We start from the raw sequence: 19,084 nt of genomic DNA, 5'->3' as shown, positions 1-19,084 counted from the left end.
ACAGGTTTTGAGCATGATCCTTGCTGAAATTATCAAAATGGGAGAAAAAGGCCCCTTTGTAGTTGAAAAAGCATGGGTTAGGGGTAATATAGGACCCCCTAACTCAAAAAGTAGCACGGGGACCCCCTTTTTCTGTTTATTTTTGTTGACATAATTGTTCAGAGCACAATATATTCAAAAATCAGAAAAATGACAATATTCCCTGATAGGTTTTGAGCATGATCCTTGCTGAAATTATCAAAATGGGAGAAAAGGCCCCTTTGTAGTTGAAATAGCATGGGTTAGGGGTAATATAGGACCCCCTAACTCAAAAAGTAGCACGGGGACCCCCTTTTTCTGTTTATTTTTGTTGACATAATTGTTCAGAGCACAATATATTCAAAAATCAGAAAAATGACAATATTCCCTGATAGGTTTTGAGCATGATCCTTGCTGAAATTATCAAAATGGGAGAAAAAGGCCCCTTTGTAGTTGAAAAAGCATGGGTAAGGGGTAATATAGGACCCCCTAACTCAAAAAGTAGCACGGGGACCCCCCTTTTCTGTTTATTTTTGTGACATAATTGTTCAGAGCACAATATATTCAAAAATCAGAAAAATGACAATATTCCCTGATAGGCTTTTGAGCCAGATCTTTACTGAAACCATAAAAACATACGAACAAAAGGCCTCTCAGTAGTTGAAAGCATGGGGTTAGGGTGCTTTAGGAACCCTTAACACTAAAGTAGCACGGGAACTCCCCTTTTTCTGTTGATATTTGTTTATATAACTGATCAGAGCACAATATATGAAAAAATCAGAAAAATGACAATATCCCCTGACAAGATTTGCGCATGTTCTTCGCTGAAAGTATCAAAATGTGAGAAAAGGTCCCTTAACACTTGAAATAGCATGGGTTAGGGGTACTTTAGGACCCCCTAACTCAAAAAGTAGCACGGGAACCCCCCTTTTCTGTTTATTTTTGTTAATATAATTGATCAGGCCACAACATATGCAAAAAATCAGGAAATTGACAATACTTTTAATTTTGAGTAGACCACCACCTTAAAGGGCAGAAAATGGCTCGAAATGCGCATTTGCGCAAGTGCGCGGTCGAGAGAAAACCCTGCCCTGATTTCTCTCAAATTTGTCGAAAGAGTCAGAAATGAAGTTACATCGTTACGTCGAACCAGGATCGTACGACTTCCCATGACTGTCTGCGACACTTTTAAGTCGCCGAGGCGCACGGATGATTTATGATTGACAAACAAGTGTAAAAACCCTATTTACTGTATCTTGTTGCATTTTTTACTTACCAGAAATATCATCCAATCTTCGGAGATATGTTTCGGATTCCCGTTATCAAAATCTTCAAAAATGTCGCTGTTTCAATGGTTCCTTGTTGGTGGACTTGGTAGATTAAATTCAGCGCTTACGTGTCTATTTACCGCGGCCATGTTTGTACGGCAATTTGAAAATTATTCGGTCGTTCAAATCTTATTTGTGCGTCCATTGACAATGTTATGAAATGCTATAGAAAAATGTTAGGTAATTACACGTCGGGCTATTTTTACATAAGTTGCATTTTTATTTCAAATTATCTTATCGAAAAAGTGCAAAAGGAATACAGCCAATGGAACTGTAAAAACATTAAAACCAAGGATATGACAGCGTTCATTTTACAGGTCAAAAAGAGATTTGTATCATGCTAAGGTTATCCAAGTTCAATGCTGTGAGTCTCAATATGCTTTTTGCAGTTGAACAAGAAACTGTAGATGATATCAAAACAACAAAATCATGAAAAAAAATCATCGAAAGTAACAGCAACTGGCTCTTTAAATGGAAGCATACAATCATATATCGAATGCGTTTCCTTATTACATCCATCCAAACCTGTGATAAACCTTAGTTGGATGGTGACTGTTCATATCTTTGTAAGTTTTCCGTGCGCGAAATGTTTTTCCACAGTATGAGAATAAACGTTAAATCGTACGATAGTTGCTGACATGTGAGAAATACTATGGTTCTTATCACTAATAAAGGTGTACGACTAGCCATCAATTTGTATGACAGTGCGTTTGATTGACTTTTCGATTGAAACCGAAAGACTGGACCAACGTGTAGTACTGCTTACTATCATAGCATTTATGGCGTTCACATCTACATACAGTTAATACGATTATGGGAAACAAACCTTGTTTAAGGTATATCGCGCCTCGGGGACAGATATTCGGACTCTCAAACTTTTACAATTATTTTCTGATATACCTCTTGTGGGAGTTCATTTTGAAGCTTATGGTATAAGAAAACTTTTTACGGGCTTAGTTTTACGAAATTCGAAAATTTTATTGTTCTCCATAGAATTAACACAGGGATGGCGGCCATTTTGAATTTCAAATATCAAAAATCGTCAGGTTATTTGTTCTGCTAGGTCCACAATTTGCACGGTTACCCCTGATTTTTATTCTTGATTTTGTAAGAGAATGGTTGAAAGTTTCACTTACTAAAGTTTGAGCAAAAGTTTAAGTCTTTCACTTTCGAGGCGCATACTACCTTAATTTATGGCATTTACTCAATACTTTGCATTAGTGATGTTCTTTTCGTACCGTAAGATCTCAATAAGTAAAACTCCCCCTCACCCCCCACCATTAGATCGACGTACAGATTGCAAAAAAGTTGACTTTTTTAAAAACTTGTTCTTTCCAAATTATAGATAGTCGATCAATTCTAATTTCTATGACAGGACGGGTTGCGTGTTAATCGATGTGCTGACACGACGTTGTTGTTTTCACGTTTGAATAAAATTTTCTACTCAGGCCAAAAAAAAAAAATGTGCTGTTCCGATTACCCGACCTACCCCAATTTTAACCCCCCGACCCTAGACTTTTTAGAGCCTCGTAACCCGGAGTAAAAATAACGATATGAAAAAACGTGAACGCATGAAATCACGCGAGAACTATGACAATCGCGCGAATCACGCGAGAACTAATACGTCATTCTTATAGAAGTGATGCCAGACGCTCATGAAAACTTGCGACATGACATGACACTGACAGTTGTTGCAACTGAACGGTTTCCGGTTTTCAAACTGCTGTATCTCAAAAAGTATTAGGTCTAATTCAATAAAATTTTCGATAAAAAAATTCCAATTCAACTGCTCGTTCTACCATGGGATTTGTTTTGAAAATAAAGAAAAAATATCGTGTCATTTTAGCGCTCAAAATCAGCATTATTTTTCGCCATACAGCGTGCCGTACTGCGGCATGCACGCACATTTCTCAGGCCACTACTTCCTACTGTATGTGAGAATGGAATGGCTCGTTACAGTATGTTGTTCAGTGCCTAAACGGCGTTTTGTAGGTAGGTTTTCGCTAAAATGCAGGGACAATTTTCAGTGATCGGAGTTAGTATACCAAACAGCAACTGTTATATTAAATTTGTGGAAAGTTTGAAGCATTTTCATGGCCGTTTTTTGATGTAATCTTTCATTTACATTCTTGTTGTCATTTCCGAACAGCGCCATGCACAGCGCGGCAGCATATTATGCAGGCCAAGTGAAAACCCGGAAGTGTTTTGTGATAGTGAATCGAGCAAAATTTTGGTCAATTTACTTTTTATAGTCATTCTATCATTAAATATAAACCCGTACACCAAAAACTGTGTGTTAAGGTCAGTTCTGAGTAGTTTCAAAATCTGTGCGTTCGGAATTTACCGTGAATTTTGCCGTACGTACGTACTTCGTTGAACAGCCCCTACTGCCAACGCTACAATCAGCTGTTTTCAAACGTTAACCCTGGTAGTTTTGCGAACATTAAATGTGTTATTTTTCATCTGTTGTGTTACACAAATTTAAAAATGATATTTGACAACACAAATGAATACTCTTTCAATGATGTATAGGAATAAAGTCAGCATGCCATGGTTATTATTATAATAAATGTATGTAACAACCTTTATTTTAAACAGCATTAACGTAAACTGGGAAAATGACAGACAGGGTAGTGCAGGAATCGGGAATTGATAAACAAGACAAGTGAAAGACGGGCAAATGAAGAGAGAATGAAAAATCTAAGGAAGGAAAGGAAAAAAATCATAACCTGACTCTAGATTTCAATGCTAAAGGAAAATTGAGTACAACAAGATGACAGCTTTTTAGGGGGGGGGGTAATATTCTTGTGTAAAAAGGAACAGCTCCAGGGGGATTATTCTGTACTGTGAGTTGATCAGTTGAACAATGACTTATTTATTCATATTCCTATGATTTTTGGTTTTTTCAATATCAGAATTTCTCAAATGTAACATTTAAGAAATTTTACAGATCTAAGATATATTCATTCTTTTTGTTATTACTCAAGTTTAATTGTCAAAAATTTGACAGAGCTAACTTAAAAACTCTGAAAGTTACAGAAGTTTGAAAATGGCGAAAAAATAGCTTTTTGACTGGTAGTATACACGGTGCCGTCCATTTTCACTCTCACAAATTTTTGGCATTTTCAAGTCTCTGTGTAAAGACAAACAAAAGCTCCTTATACCGTACTCTTACAATATATTGCACAAAAAGTATTTTAAAGCAGATTAGTTTGAGAATTAATGTTATTATACAACTATATTTTTCATGGATACCCACAAAATGACTCGTACCCATATGTTGAAATTTTTTGACCATTTGTCAAAAAAATCAAGCATATTTTAATTCTAAAAAAATCATAACCCTGGAAGTAGACAAGATAGAACCATCATTCAAACAGTTTTTTGAATCCTGAGACAAGATCTTCAAGAAAACATACAATTCAAGTAAGTTTAACTAAGAAAAAAAAGGGCCTGGTATCCCTACTTATAGCAGGCCTCGTCTCAAACAAAATGGTGACTCGCGATGGACATAACGTGTACTCAATTTTGTTTCGCAAATGCGATCATGGCGAAGAAAGGTCGATTTTGTCTTCTGTTAAACAGAACCGAACATTCGAAGAAATTTTGGAGGAACACCATCCAGGTTTTTCTGAATGTAAAATGTACTCTATTCGAGTTGAATGTGCCGATGATGCTGCTGGGCCGTGGTTGGAAGTACAGCAGACAAATATACAGGTTGGCGAGGCTACAAACAACTTCAACGTAAAGTATGTGCGTTTTTCTTGCGAGTGACTGCAAAAAGCTGAGGATTTACCTTGGATAAACAGTTCACTTTCTCTGTCAAAGAATTGTTATTCAGCCATATCAATTTCCGTGGCAGTCTAATAAACCACACACTTCAATTCTACTGATGAATATTTTATTTTAATATATTGGTATTCAATTTGAGTGCGTTTCATGAGGAAATTGTTCACTGGTAGTTTGTTTGAACGCGTACAAAATGCACATTGAGAAATAAAAAAAAAATGAAAAAAAAAAATTTCCCTACCTACCTACCCTATTTTTGAAAACCATGTAATCGGAACAGCACATATTTTTTTTTTGGCCTCATCTTCATGCGAGCGTATCTATGGATAGTGTTCTCCCAAAGCGAATGGTACAGAGTACGCCTAGCCTTTCACCCTATTGCCCATTTCTCAATTAGCATGTCAGTAAATAGCCATCATAAACAAGTTCTCCTTGTCTGAGCACAGACCTACTCTCCCTGTGGCGCCCAGTGAACAGATTGGTCTGTTGGTGAGCTTCTTTTATCCTTACGTGATGATATATTTCGACCTTTAGTTTACAACGCTGTCTGGTTTATAGCCTGGATATTTGGTAAATGTTTTTGGTCCATGTTGTTACGATGAAGACAACCGCATAAGATGATAAAATGCCGCTTTGTTCAGCCTCTTTCAACAGTAGCAGACTTAAGTATTGTTTTGTTACTCCGGCAACATCCCCTTCCCTGTAGCTACACTTTCATAATCTGGTATCATTGTTATAATGAATCCCGACAAATGAAATTCACGGAACGATTCCGGAACAGACAGCAAAAATTTATGCAGTAACTTAAAATATATAAAAATGTTATAATTTAAATATATTAAGATATTTTGATATTTTGGCAAATGTCAGGACGTCAAATTTATATTTCCGTAAAACAGAGACACAGACAGACACACACACACACAATGTTGTTTTCAAAATAAGGCACACGAGTTATGAACGTTTTGATGGTTGACCCGACTTCTAGAAATGGGACATTTTCATCTCTGACATAGAATTTCAACTGTATCGTAAGAACTACAAAAACACTCTAAATTTTCATCTTATTTTAAATTGGCGCATAAGTTGTCAGTGAACGATAAGAAGCTGCTTCGTCTGACGGGACTCACAGCACGTGATGTGATGTTGGCTGTAAGGGAAACACGGTATGTCCTCAGATGTAATTACAGTACCGTTCATTCCCGAAGTGTTTTACATCTCTTCATTGTCGGTTTTATATAGTAGTTTTAAGAACTTGTGAGGACAAATATACATTGTTTGCAAACATAAAAGAATCTTATGAGAGGAACACGGAGTCATCATGTTTTACTGTTTATGATTTTTTTTAGTCGATAATTTGTTTTAATCGGGTTTCAGACGGTAAATCCTGTGTCAGAAACTTGAAAATACGGAAATACTTACAAATGTAACGTCTGTCATAAGTTTGACGAACGATGCGAAGTAGTCGGCATGTTACTGTCAGATACAGTGAAAAGGTCAGGCTGAGGCAAATGCTCACTTCGGCACAAAATACAGGCATTCTTTAAACGATGTTTTGACGGATTGTTTACTGTTTGCAAACGCATGATCATGAACGGCCAGGGTCTTACGCCTCATAATACAAAATGTCAGACGGGTTGGCGTCTGTGGTGACAATTACATCTTCTGTTAGCTGTCATGTGCATAGAATTGAACATAGCGCATTCAAATTTCAAAGTCATACGAACGAATCATCTCGAAAATTCTGACATGGAGAAAAATTAAGACGGTGCAGCGGTCCCCGGGGCCAAAACCTAGAAAGAAGGCGGCGAAAAGTTGAGTTTATATAAAACAGTAAGGTTTCTTGCAACTTGATGGATTTGCGATTCAGTCTAAAAATAATTCGATCGATGACATCCTTCACGCTAACCAGAGATTCTTGTAATGAAAGACAATCTCCTCACTTCGGTGCGGAAAGGCATCTATTATTTTATTGCACGGCGATTCTGTTACGGTGTCTTTTAATAGGGTCGTAGCTGCATGTGACACAAGGTGTACATTTCAAATGATCAGCATCGCAACGAGCATTACCAGGCCTGGTGCATTGACCTTTCTAATGAGTCTCTTTCCGAATACTTCACTCTGCTTCAGGTGTGTAACTTTCTTATGTGGTACACCTGTTGTTCCTGTTGCGTGCTTTCCGATCTAATTCGTATCTTTTTTCCAAGGGTGTGTTGCTAAGTTCAAAACCAGATAGTCGAATTTCAAGAGTTCGCGACTGAATCGTCGAGAGAGAGAGTCACGCGCGGGGGTGGAAGCGGAGATGTTTCCGGCCCATGGAGAAAAGTTGCAAGTACAGAAAGGCTAAGTAACCTACTGTTTTGCTCGGACATCAGTTCTCATCTATACCCCTGTGTTTTCAGCATTGGATTCAATTCATTGTAACAATTCATCCTGTTTAGTCTCATTAGGCATATGGATAATGTGCAAATTTTCTTTAAGATTTGGCGATAAATCACTTTGACAGATTGTGTACTGACGTTTATCTGGCATTTATGAAAATTTCGGGGTGCTTGGGTCACTTTCCGTTTGCGATGGTGTATCATGACATTCGAGGGACTATAACTTACGTGATTTCTGTGTCAGACCTTCTCACGCCCGTCCACAAAACTTAACTAAAGAAAATCGCTCAAATTGATTTGAACCCAGTCAAGTGTCAGCGCAAACCGCCATGCTCACTGGCTGTGGATATATAAAACCTGCACATGGCAACTGGAACTTATTGCTGTTGACCTCAAAAATTCCCTCCAGTCCTAACAACGGAAAAGTAGAATTGTAGAATTTTAGTAGAAATCCTACGATGAAATTTTGATTTCAAGTTCCAAAACATGACCACGAATTACTGAAATGGGTTGTCGGAAGTTCAAAATGCTGAAAGGGGTTTTCTGAACAACTGTTTAACTTATTCCGAACGGTGATAGAATATCCTGCATACTGTACGTATTTTTTGTGTAACCGTGGCGTACTACTATGATTGACGAAAATATGTTCGAGATACGAGAAAAAAAGAACTAAAACTCCTGTATGCCGGGGCGTTAGTTCAGTTTGACATGCACGTGGTTGAAATATACCGGCAAAAAACATACAGCAACCAGACGTGTGTAGGCGACGCGACGTCATTTAAACCTGTAGGGATCCAGTGCCCAGTTTGGACATCTAGCCATTGTGCAAGAAATTTAGAGACTATCTTTTTTCGTTTAGAAGGGAAGTGAAATATTCAGTGCGATCAGAAAGTTGCCCAAGGTACTTTGACGCAGAAGTGGTGACTCCGTTGTCTTGGAAACTGACTGGACTGGACGTGACTGGACGGTCGTTCGTCACATGATAGTCATTTGACTCAGACAATATTAAATAATCAACTTGAGCGAAATGGTCGATATATATGTACGATTAGGGGACAAGGACAATGAAAATCGTGTCACATGCAGCTACCAAGTCGTTCTGATCTTCGATCCCAGCACCAGAAGCGTCCCCGAAAACCATTATTCTAAATTGTCACAGTAGTTCATAGGCGCGAAATATCCGGGCAGAAAAAAAAAGCCCGTGAGCGTTGCTTCCTTGCAGAAAGTTCGTGTCACAATGGATGTCATTGTTGCTTTGGCAATTCGACCATCCTCATGCTTATGTGGTTGAATTGAAAGGAATAATGCCTGATTTGTTATCGCTAGAACAATAAAACGTACTTTAATTTTGCGATGAATTGAAAGTACTTTCATTCATTTTGCTTTTAGATATTTTCCTACAGATAGTCCGCTTTTTCAATCAAACCACCGTCAGCTGTTTTCTGCAGCATAGGATCTGTCACCTTAAATGATCTTCTTGCAAGCCCGTGACATTACTTGACAGGTGTCTCGTGACGCCTCGTAATCTTCAGAAATAGCGAAAAGATGACTCGCATATACCACCCCCACCCGTACCCCCACCGGTACCCCCACCCCTCGCGCGAAAAAAAACCCAAACGTTTTGTCAAGAGCAGTGTGAAAGGTTCTTATGAAAATTCATCGTGATTCAGTGATTGGGTTCTTTGAACACTATTACAGTTTACTGACACAGCGGCCGTTGGAATACTCATCTCGAGCAGGATGGCGGGTGAACTACTGTGTGTTTCATCGTAGTCCCTATACAAAGGGTTTTTATGTGGGATAACAGTATATCAAACGCTTTTTGTTTTTCGTATATAATCTCCAAAGGCTCTTTGCAACTAATTAGTGATAATCTTGTCAATATGATACGTCACTGGTCGCATTGGAGAGCTTGCTCGTTAGCAATGCGTAGAATGCGCCTCGGGGACAGATATTTGGACTTTAAAACTTTTACAATTCTTTTCTGATCTACCTCTCGTGGGGGCTCATTTTGAAGCTCTTGGGATAAGAAACATTTCTACCGTATTAGTTTTTCGAAAATAATATTTCCCTATAGAGTTAAGCCAGGGATGGCGGCCATTTTGAATTTCCAATATCGGTAAATGTTAGGTTGTTTTGTCTCTCTAGTTCCAAATTTTGCCGTTGGCCCCTGATTTTTGTGGTTGAAGAATTCGCTGAGCAAAGGTTGTGCAAAAGTTTAAGTCTTTTTACTTTCGAGTAAAACGGGAAGACCATGCCACCTTTAAAGTTCCTATTTATTTGACAACATCCGTGACACTGCGTGACACACAAATGAATTTGCGATAGTCGCCACAATGTGTCGTTCAGTCAGTCACTATATCAAGGTTGTAATACCACAATGTTGTGTTGTATCGTACATCGTATTGCAGAAGTGCGTGTCCAATCAATAAAGGTGGTATGGTCTTCCCGTTTTAGTGTAGTAGGCTCTTCAGTGGGTGAAGACTACATTTTCACATCACGCGGTGGAGATTGTGATGAAAAATACCGTTAAAAAGTCTCGCCAAGAACCTCGCCATCATTCGTGTGGTTCCTGTCTGTCGTATTTCGTGTGTCACGCAAATGTTAGCTGTCATTGAAGAGCTAATTTCTAAACGCCTGTCAAGCTGTCAAATGCTTTCTGTCGATTTTGTTTATCTCCCACTTGAAACGCCTAGTTATTGAAGAGTAAGACCGATACTCAACCGCAACAGCGTAGTCAGTCCGCTTACAAACCGATAAGATACATTTTGGGTACTTGTCATTTTCGTTGATATGGCCACGCAATGTCACGCTACTATGAAAATCAGTATTTCACAGCGCAAGACTCTGCGTATCGTGAATCCTATGCAAGAAAAGCGCAACTGCAATCATTCGTGTCCAGAGTGACTGTTAGGTATTTTTAGCGGCGTGAAAGTTGTGTGAAAGGTTTCATGTTGGTTGCATCTTAATGACTTCAGTGACTTTGTATGAACTTTATACACTAGTTCGTATTGACAGGTTCCGGTAACGGTTGTACGGAGTGTTAAAGGTTGTAAGGACAATAGGCTACGCGCTTCATAAATACCTTTGTTATACCAGAAAAAAAACGCTTACAGCTGAAATCGCAACACCAATCAGTTTAGGAAAATAAAGTAACTATGTAACAAATGAGATTGATGAGGTCAAATTAAATGATATGCTAATTGTCTGGAAATTCGGGCACCATAAAATGAATCAGAGCGTATGTGTTGGTGGCCGAATTAAATAGAATTGAAAATGACGTGGGTCAGTACGGTAAAGGAAGCATGAAAGATTGATTGTAGCCAGACAACCCTGACACTTCCCTTCTGCATACTCAAACAGTTGCTTTTTTGTTCGACACTTAACTCGCTCGTTGTTCGACTTTGAAGTAATTGCGGCTACTTATAATTTATATTTGGGACGACTTCTCTATCGGACACTAGGAAGTAGTAGTTAGTATTCCAGACCTTAATTCACGAACTATTTTGAGCCAACCAGAGCATGAATTGCTCAAGGAAATATGAACTCATTCTAGTCAAACAGTGGGCGAACTTAGGCAAAAGTCACGATAGTGGAATTGACTAGGCCTTGTAATGCTGACAAAATTATGAATGATTAACTCCGACCGTTCTTAATCTCCAATAGAGACCCGGAACTAAAGCTGACCGATCGCCGTCCGATATTTCCAAAATTTCTATCTAATAACTTTGGATCGACTGTCATCAGAACATTTGACAAAATGTAGTTATGCTGCAGACAATGATGAAATTGACTTTAAAAAGATCAACGCTAGATTACATATTTGAATGGAAATGTCTGCTGTCAAAATCACCCCATGGCAGATACTGATCGGAGAGGGCGCACATTACTGAAATTTGACGTTGGGCAGCCACACGGATATCAAATAGAAATCTTATGCAAAGAGATAAAAAGCGTAACCGTCTTTCTATCTTTCTTTAAGTGTATTATACAGAAGCAACGGTAAGTAAATTTACAGAGATACAGCCAAATCTTTCCAGTATCCAATCCTTCGTCAAACCCTTCGTTTTCTCATCGTCGTCACGGTCATTTCATGTCCTCTTTCCTCGTGTTGCTCAGTACACACAGTAAAGTGTTTCCTGTGTATTTCTGTGTGCATTTCCAGGCTGCCAGATGTGGTTACGTCGCCATCAACATGATAATATTTTTAATCACTGAAACACTGCCAATGCCGATCGCAAGTTTCTTGCCGGCGATATTCTTTCCAATACTAGGTAAGTGACATTTTTGGTGTTGCATTCTGTGTAACAAGAGTGAACAATTTTTTTCTATTCTATTTTACAGTGCCCGTTGAAAATCCAGCGATTTTATTGCAATGCTTTTAACTTTTTATCTTATCAGTACTCTTCACATTATACAAATTCCGCTTCCTCAGAAGCCAATTATTGAACAAAAGTGATTTTCACATGTTTCAGTCACCATATTTTACTTGACGCGTCTTAAAATTGCTTTCAACCAATACTAATGGCACTTAATAAAACAAAAACGATACATGAACATGTTTAATGAATATAATAATTAAAGCTGCAAGCAGCGTTTGCGGGGCCGGAGTTCAAGTTCTTGCACTGGTGATATTAGGTGCAAAATTTGAGCTTGGAAAAGTCTTTTAATTATTGTAAAGAAGGATTTTGAACATCATTAGGTTTCACTGGTAATCGTATGTTTTGCGCAAATTCCAATATTGAAGCCAAACTACTTTACTGATCCAATTGCCTTTGAGAAACTTTAAAGTGCTCACACTTAGGAAGATATGAGTAAACTTCAAGTTCAATCGGTGTGTTGGTTGTGGAGAGGAAGATTTTTAATGATTAAATTGGGATTTTTGCAGAATCCAATATGGCGGCAAAACCACGCGACCAATCCAAATGCCTTTTGCAAACTTCAAAGGGATCATACTTAAGATGATACGTGTACAATTTCAATTTCAATGATTGTGTTGGTTCTGGAGAAGAAGATTTCTAAAGATTAAAATGGTATTTTCGAAAATCCAATATGGCGGCCTAAGTCACGTGACCGCATATGATTTTGCTTGCAAATTCTGAAGTCCTTAGCTCATGCTTGCTATACACAAAATTTCAAATTCAGTAGTCTTCAGGCGAAACAATTTTCAGGTTTTTGGAAAATTCCATATGGCCGCCAGGTCACGTGACCAATTATTAAGGATAATATGAACACGTACTCATTAATACCTATTAGCTCTGCAAGTTTGAGAGGTTTACCTTTAGCGGTTTCTGAGATCAAGAGTAACAAAAAAGTTACGGAAGAAGAAGAAGAGGAGGAAGAATATTGAACTCCAGTAAAACCAATAGGGGCCTAGGCTACAAGGCCTGGGCCCCCAATAAAACGAGGAATCTACAACAAGCGTTACAAAGTATGTGGTCGAAAAATGGAGGTACTACCTCCATGGGTCGAGCAATTCCTCACCGCCGAGTGTCTTTACCACATCGTTACATCTATTCAGGTAAATGAGGTGGACCGCGGTGAAGCGCTAGAGGGCGCGCCTACGTTTACAAGTCAAATGTGAAGAGATAGAAAGACAACAGTTGAGACATTGAGGTGAATAAGGAACGATAATTATACATTTGCCCACGGATTGTGTGTAGTGTTCAGCAACTGGAAGTTTACCCACTTCATCAGTGCTTTAGAAAGTGTGTATGTGTGAATATATATATACATACAAATATATATATATATATATATATATATATATATATATATATATATATATATATATTCATATATATATATTATATTCACACATACGTACACATACATACATACATACACAAAAATAATATAAGGTTATTCCCAAAATACCGGGATTTATGTCCGAGTACATCGTGCAGCGGAGGTATTGTCCGAGACGCGTAGCGTCGAGGACAATACCGTAGCGTACGATGTACGAGGACATAAATCCCGGTATTTTGTGAATAACCTTATTATTATACACCTTTTCAGTCCAACTTTACTTGAAAAAAAGTCGAAATTTAGGCGTTTTTGGATGCTTCTGCACTGAGCGAAACGCGTTCAGCGCGTCCGCTAAGCGCACAGAATGAAATTTCAACCCGCGCTGCGCAGTGCGCGTGGTAGAAATTTTACGTCAGCAGCATAATTTCACTCAAATTCACCGGTTTTGGACTGACCATGATTTGCTTTGTGAAGAACTGAATGTTAAGAAGTATTAATTGTTGTAAAAATGTAAAATATTCTCTTCTTTTTCCTCGCCTTGACGTAAAGGTGTTTTGAGGTCAAAGGTCAAATAGCGTCCAATAACACCTTTGAGTTATTGTACTCCGCGTCAAAGTTAAGCTTATTGGACTCCGCGTCCTCTGATACCGAAACTTACTGTACGACGAAAAATCCATAGGTTACAGACGTAGGTGCTATAATAATATAATAATCATATATATATATATATATATATAGATATATATATATATATATATATATATATAATATATAATTATATATTATATATCTTTTTTTATTTAGACTTTATTTAATCTCGATAAAATGTTGAGCCAATGGCTCTTCTCACACAGTGTCGAGAAAACATTAAAATATACAATATATACATTGAATATTGCACACATCCATGAAGACATGAAAGGCAAAAAATACAACAGGTACAAAAATCAAATGGACAAATGGACAATAAACAACATTACACTACTGAACATCTGTGTCACATGAAAAATGAAATTTACATTTGCCTTTAAAAGCCTGCAATGAGGAACATGACAACCGGTAAACTGTTCCATATTTTTACACCACTGTATGTAAAACTTGTCTTAAAAAACTGTGTTCTATGTTTTGGAATGTATAAATCTTCCCTGGCAGCAGATCTAGTATTCCGACTGTGAACATTGTGTATCCTTTTAAAAACATTCAAATAATCTGGAGCTAAATTGTTTTGTACTTTATACATTAAAATTGATTCATGATATAAAATCCGTTTTCTGAATGGCATCCAATGCAATGTACGGAATAAAACATCACTAGAAGTATTAAAATTACAATCTAAACGAACTCTCGCAACACCTTTCAAGAGTCGCTCAATGCGCCCTAAAAGTTTAATAGAACAGTGACCCCATATGTTGGAAGAGTAATCAAAATGGGGTAAAATAAAACAATTATAGAAACTCATCACGGCCCTATTAGTTAGAAAGGGGCGAATGCGCTTGAGTTGAAGAAACTAAAATGCGATACTTTTACAAACAGAGTTAACCTGTTTTTCCCAGCTTAAGGTATCATCAACGATTATACCCAATAATTTATCATGTGTAACACACTCCAGTTGATCTCCATTACATAACACATGAATTGATTCATCTATTCTAGCTTTTCTTTGAGAAGTTCCAAGGACCATTACTTTTGTTTTCTGTGAGTTAGTGCACATGTTATTAATACAATTGTTATATATATATGTATATATGTATATATATATATATATATATATATATATATATATATATATATATATATATATATATATATATATATATATATATATATATATATATATATATATATATATATATATATATATATAATTGTAACCAAAAAAGGAACTTTTGACAACGCGCGCATCTTTTTCTGGGCAAACTCTCTATGTTGACTAAAAGCGTTCTTGTTATCGTTTGAAACATAGCTAAGGTCGACGCTGGAGTAACAGAACGTTTCACGGCATGAACGTTTGCCGAAAAGTTTAAACACAGACCAAGAGTAAGGAATCGTATAGAAAATCCGTATTCATACAGCGAAGGATACATAGGCGTTCAAAGACTCACTTAAACAAAGAATTATCTAAAATAGGCGCGCCTTCGCTCTAGTCGGCTGAAAATATGGTTTGACCCTAAAAAAATTGCTACAAAAGGTTTTTCAACGGTTTCCTATAGAGTCAAATGTGCTTAGTAACATACTAAAGTGTACCAAAATCTGACCACCGGAAACGCGTCATTTTCAAGATGGCGTCCAAGATGGCCGCCATATACTTAAAATGGCCATAACTACTTAAATATTAAACCTAGACTAGTGATGTCTGTGTCTACCACCATGTTTTAGTGGTTTAGGAATCCAACTACCATATCTAGATTATAGACAAGTGGTCATAAGTCCCATAATTTGCATATTTGTACATGTATTAAAAATATCACTGTCACATTCTTCGTCCGGAACATGTTGCTCATGTGGATTTTCACAATTTCCGAGGTTACGTAGTAAAGGGAAATCAACTCCACACATCGTTCATATTTGGATTGTTTGCATTTTGTGTATGAAATTGTGTATAATATAAGTGTATGCCATGCTTGGCTGTTTTAAGTAAAGTGTTGCTTAGCCATGGCGAGACGTACCCGTAATCTACGTGTCTTGATGTTACTCCACACTGGAGCGGAGAGACTAGTGTGACACTGCGATCCTTTGGCGCTGTGTTTCGAAAACCGAGTTTTCTTAATCAGTCGCTTAAAATTCATTCTTGATTGGTGAGACGTGTTGAATGGTTGATTGTCTTTATTTGGTAATATGTTGTTCCACTTACGTTTGTTGTTCAAGTAGGGAAGCTAGAATGTCTACTGGTTGGTCTTGATGTGTTTGTGTAGGTTTGTGTGAACCTGAGTTCGAGCTGTTGTCGCTTTTTGCAGTCTGGCACTTATCAGTGTATTGCCTATCTTTCTGTTCCTTCTATATGCGATTATTGGTTGATTTTGGAACCGCTTTTTAGACTAAGTGTTTCATCTTTTACAAGTTTACTCCAGTTTTCTGTCAGGGATTGCTTGATTTTTGTCATTTCTATGTACGGGTTATGTTGTTATGAAGACTACTGTATTGTTGGTGGCGTTCTTTCTTTCTTCTTTATTGTTCAAGCTGTCTTTTTCTGCTTTTATGATCTGTTTCGATGAAAATGCGTTCTATTTCATTTTTTTATATTGTCGGTCTTGTAATTTTTCACCAAATTGTGTGACTTTCTCTGTAAAATCGGTTTCGTTGTTGCATGTTCTGATGTATCGTAATGTTTCACCTTTGATCAGACCTTTGAATGTTGCTGCCGGATGGCATGAGTTTCTTTGTAAGAACTGGAATGTATCTGTTGCTTTTTATTTGTGGTCTTGGTGTCGAGAATGTTCTTTTTGTTGTATCGACGATCTTTGTAGATAGTCAGGTCTTAATATGTGATTTCTCGATAGGAGCTTTCAAACGAAAATTTGAAAGTAGGATGCATTTTGTTGTTGTTTGATATGAATTCATTGAGTTCGTGTTGTGTTCCGATGGAAATCAGAAAATCATCATCCCTGAACCTCAGCCAGGTCGGCATTTGTTGTTTGTGTTTCTGTATTATTCTCATTTCTGTCTCGTGAAATGTAATATCTGCTATTTTCGGAGACGAGAGAGACCCCATAGAGCACCCCCATATTTGCCAGTAGAATTCATCGTTGAATTAAAATGTGTTGTTTTTTAAGATTTTTTTTAAAGCAGAGCTATCATGTATTTCGTTGGTGGCTGCTTGATTATGTAATTGTTTGATGATCTTTCGTGATTTCATGCTCTGCCGACTGATTCAACTGCCTCATTATGTGGTGTATTTGTGTAAATTTAAATTACATCTAGTGTTACTAGTGTTGCATAGGCCGGAACTTTGATTGTCTAAATTTTCCGTATAAAGTCTGTTGTATCTTTGATGTATGTTGGTTGTTTCTTTGAGGATTTGTTTGAGAAAGTGGTCAATGAATTCTGATATGTGAAATGTTGGACTGGAGCATCCACTTATAATCGGCTGTCCTGCGAGCTTAGTTCCTGGTGGCGGCATTTTATGTATTTTCGGTAGAAGGTACCAAAGTGGTGTTCTTATTTCTCTATTGACTGATTCAAATATTCAAATATGGGATAGACAATCGAAGTTCCGGCCAATGCAACACTAGTAACACTAGATGTAATTAAAATTTACACAAATACACCACATAATGAGGCAGTTGAATCAGTCGGCAGAGCATGAAATCACGAAAGATCATCAAATAATTACATAATCAAGCAGCCACCAACGAAATACATGATAGCTCTGCTTAAAATAATCTTAAAAAACAACATATTTGAATTCAATGATGAATTCTACTGGCAAAAAATGGGGGTGCTCTATGGGGTCTCCCTCGTCGCTGAAAAAAGCAGATATTACATTTCACGAGATAGAAATGAGAATAATACAGAAACACAAACAACAAATACCGACCTGGCTGAGGTTCAGGGACGATGTTTTCCTGATTTTCATCGGAACACAACTCAAAGAATTCATATCAAACATCAACAAAATGCATCCTACTTTCAAATTTTCGTTTGAAAGCTCCTCTCAAGAAATCACATATTTAGACCTGACTATCTACAAAGATCGTCGATACAACAAAAAGAACATTCTCGACACCAAGACACACATAAAAGCAACAGATACATTCCAGTTCTTACAAAGAAACTCATGCCATCCGGCAGCAACATTCAAAGGTCTGATCAAAGGTGAAACATTACGATACATCAGAACATGCAACAACGAAACCGATTTTACAGAGAAAGTCACACAATTTAGTGAAAAACTACAAGACCGACAAATATAAAATACCGCAATTATACGGTGTCCGTCATATTTGATCAGAATTGGTATATACCAGTATGGGTACCAAAGATCAACAATAAATGTTGTTTCTATCTGACTGTTCAGTGCAGGAAAATTCTACGTTGATGTTATGACAATGATTTCTGCACAGTACAACCAGAAAAACAACAAGAAATATATAAACCAGAAAAAGAAGAATGACAAAAGTAAATATCGTCTGAAACTTTAGGTACTGGAGGTCAACTTTAGCAACATGCTTAGCAAAAACAGCTAGTCCCTCTAGTTTGAGCAGGTCTGTTAATATGTAACAGTTCAAAAACAATGACAGGAAATGATTCAAGGTCAGTGGAGTAGCCTGTTTCAGTCACTGGCATACCACCACTCCTACACATTTGCAGGATTTCCCTTTTTCCTACCTCATTTGCACATTTTGACGTCCATTTGAACAACGTCACATCTCAGCCCCTGCATCTACCTGTACACCAAATACTGAGATGATAGCTTTGGCGGTAAGGGAGCTTTTGCATGTGACGGACATGCATCCGCACTAACATACCCACATACATACATAGAGACACACAGACGCCACCGACTCACCATATTAGATGTTTTTTGTTATTTATGCACATACCAAATATGAGTTAAAATGAAATAGAACGCATTATCAGAGAAACAGATCATAAAAGCAGAAAAAAGACAGCTTGAACAACAAAAAGAAAGAAAGAACGCCACCAACAATGCAGTACTGTAGTCTTCATAACAACATATAGCCCGTACATCGAAATGACAAAAATCAAGCAAGCTCTGAGAGAAAACTGAAGTGAACTTGAAAAAGACGAAACACTAAAAAAAACTGTTCCAAAATCAACCAATAATCGCATATACCGGTAGAAGGAACAGAAATATAGGCG

General features: G+C 37.5%; 1 protein-coding gene across 2 annotated transcripts in view; it reads left to right on the top strand.

The window, feature by feature from the left end:
- The window catches only part of LOC139131697 (Na(+)/citrate cotransporter-like), a 48,309-nt gene that overhangs the window by 8,117 nt on the left and 21,108 nt on the right, over positions 1 to 19,084 (top strand). For both annotated transcript variants that reach the window (XR_011552178.1, XM_070697880.1), the window contains exon 2: positions 11,682 to 11,790. Coding sequence is in view for 1 of the 2 variants with exons in the window: in XM_070697880.1 (XP_070553981.1) it covers positions 11,682 to 11,790 (109 nt within the window). In the remaining variant the exon portion in view is untranslated. The remainder of the gene's footprint in view (positions 1 to 11,681; positions 11,791 to 19,084) is intronic.

This window comes from Ptychodera flava, chromosome 4 (genome assembly GCF_041260155.1).
Source record: "Ptychodera flava strain L36383 chromosome 4, AS_Pfla_20210202, whole genome shotgun sequence".
In the NCBI taxonomy this organism is placed as follows: Eukaryota; Metazoa; Hemichordata; class Enteropneusta; family Ptychoderidae; genus Ptychodera; species Ptychodera flava.
This window is presented reverse-complemented; position numbering and strand designations above follow the sequence as displayed.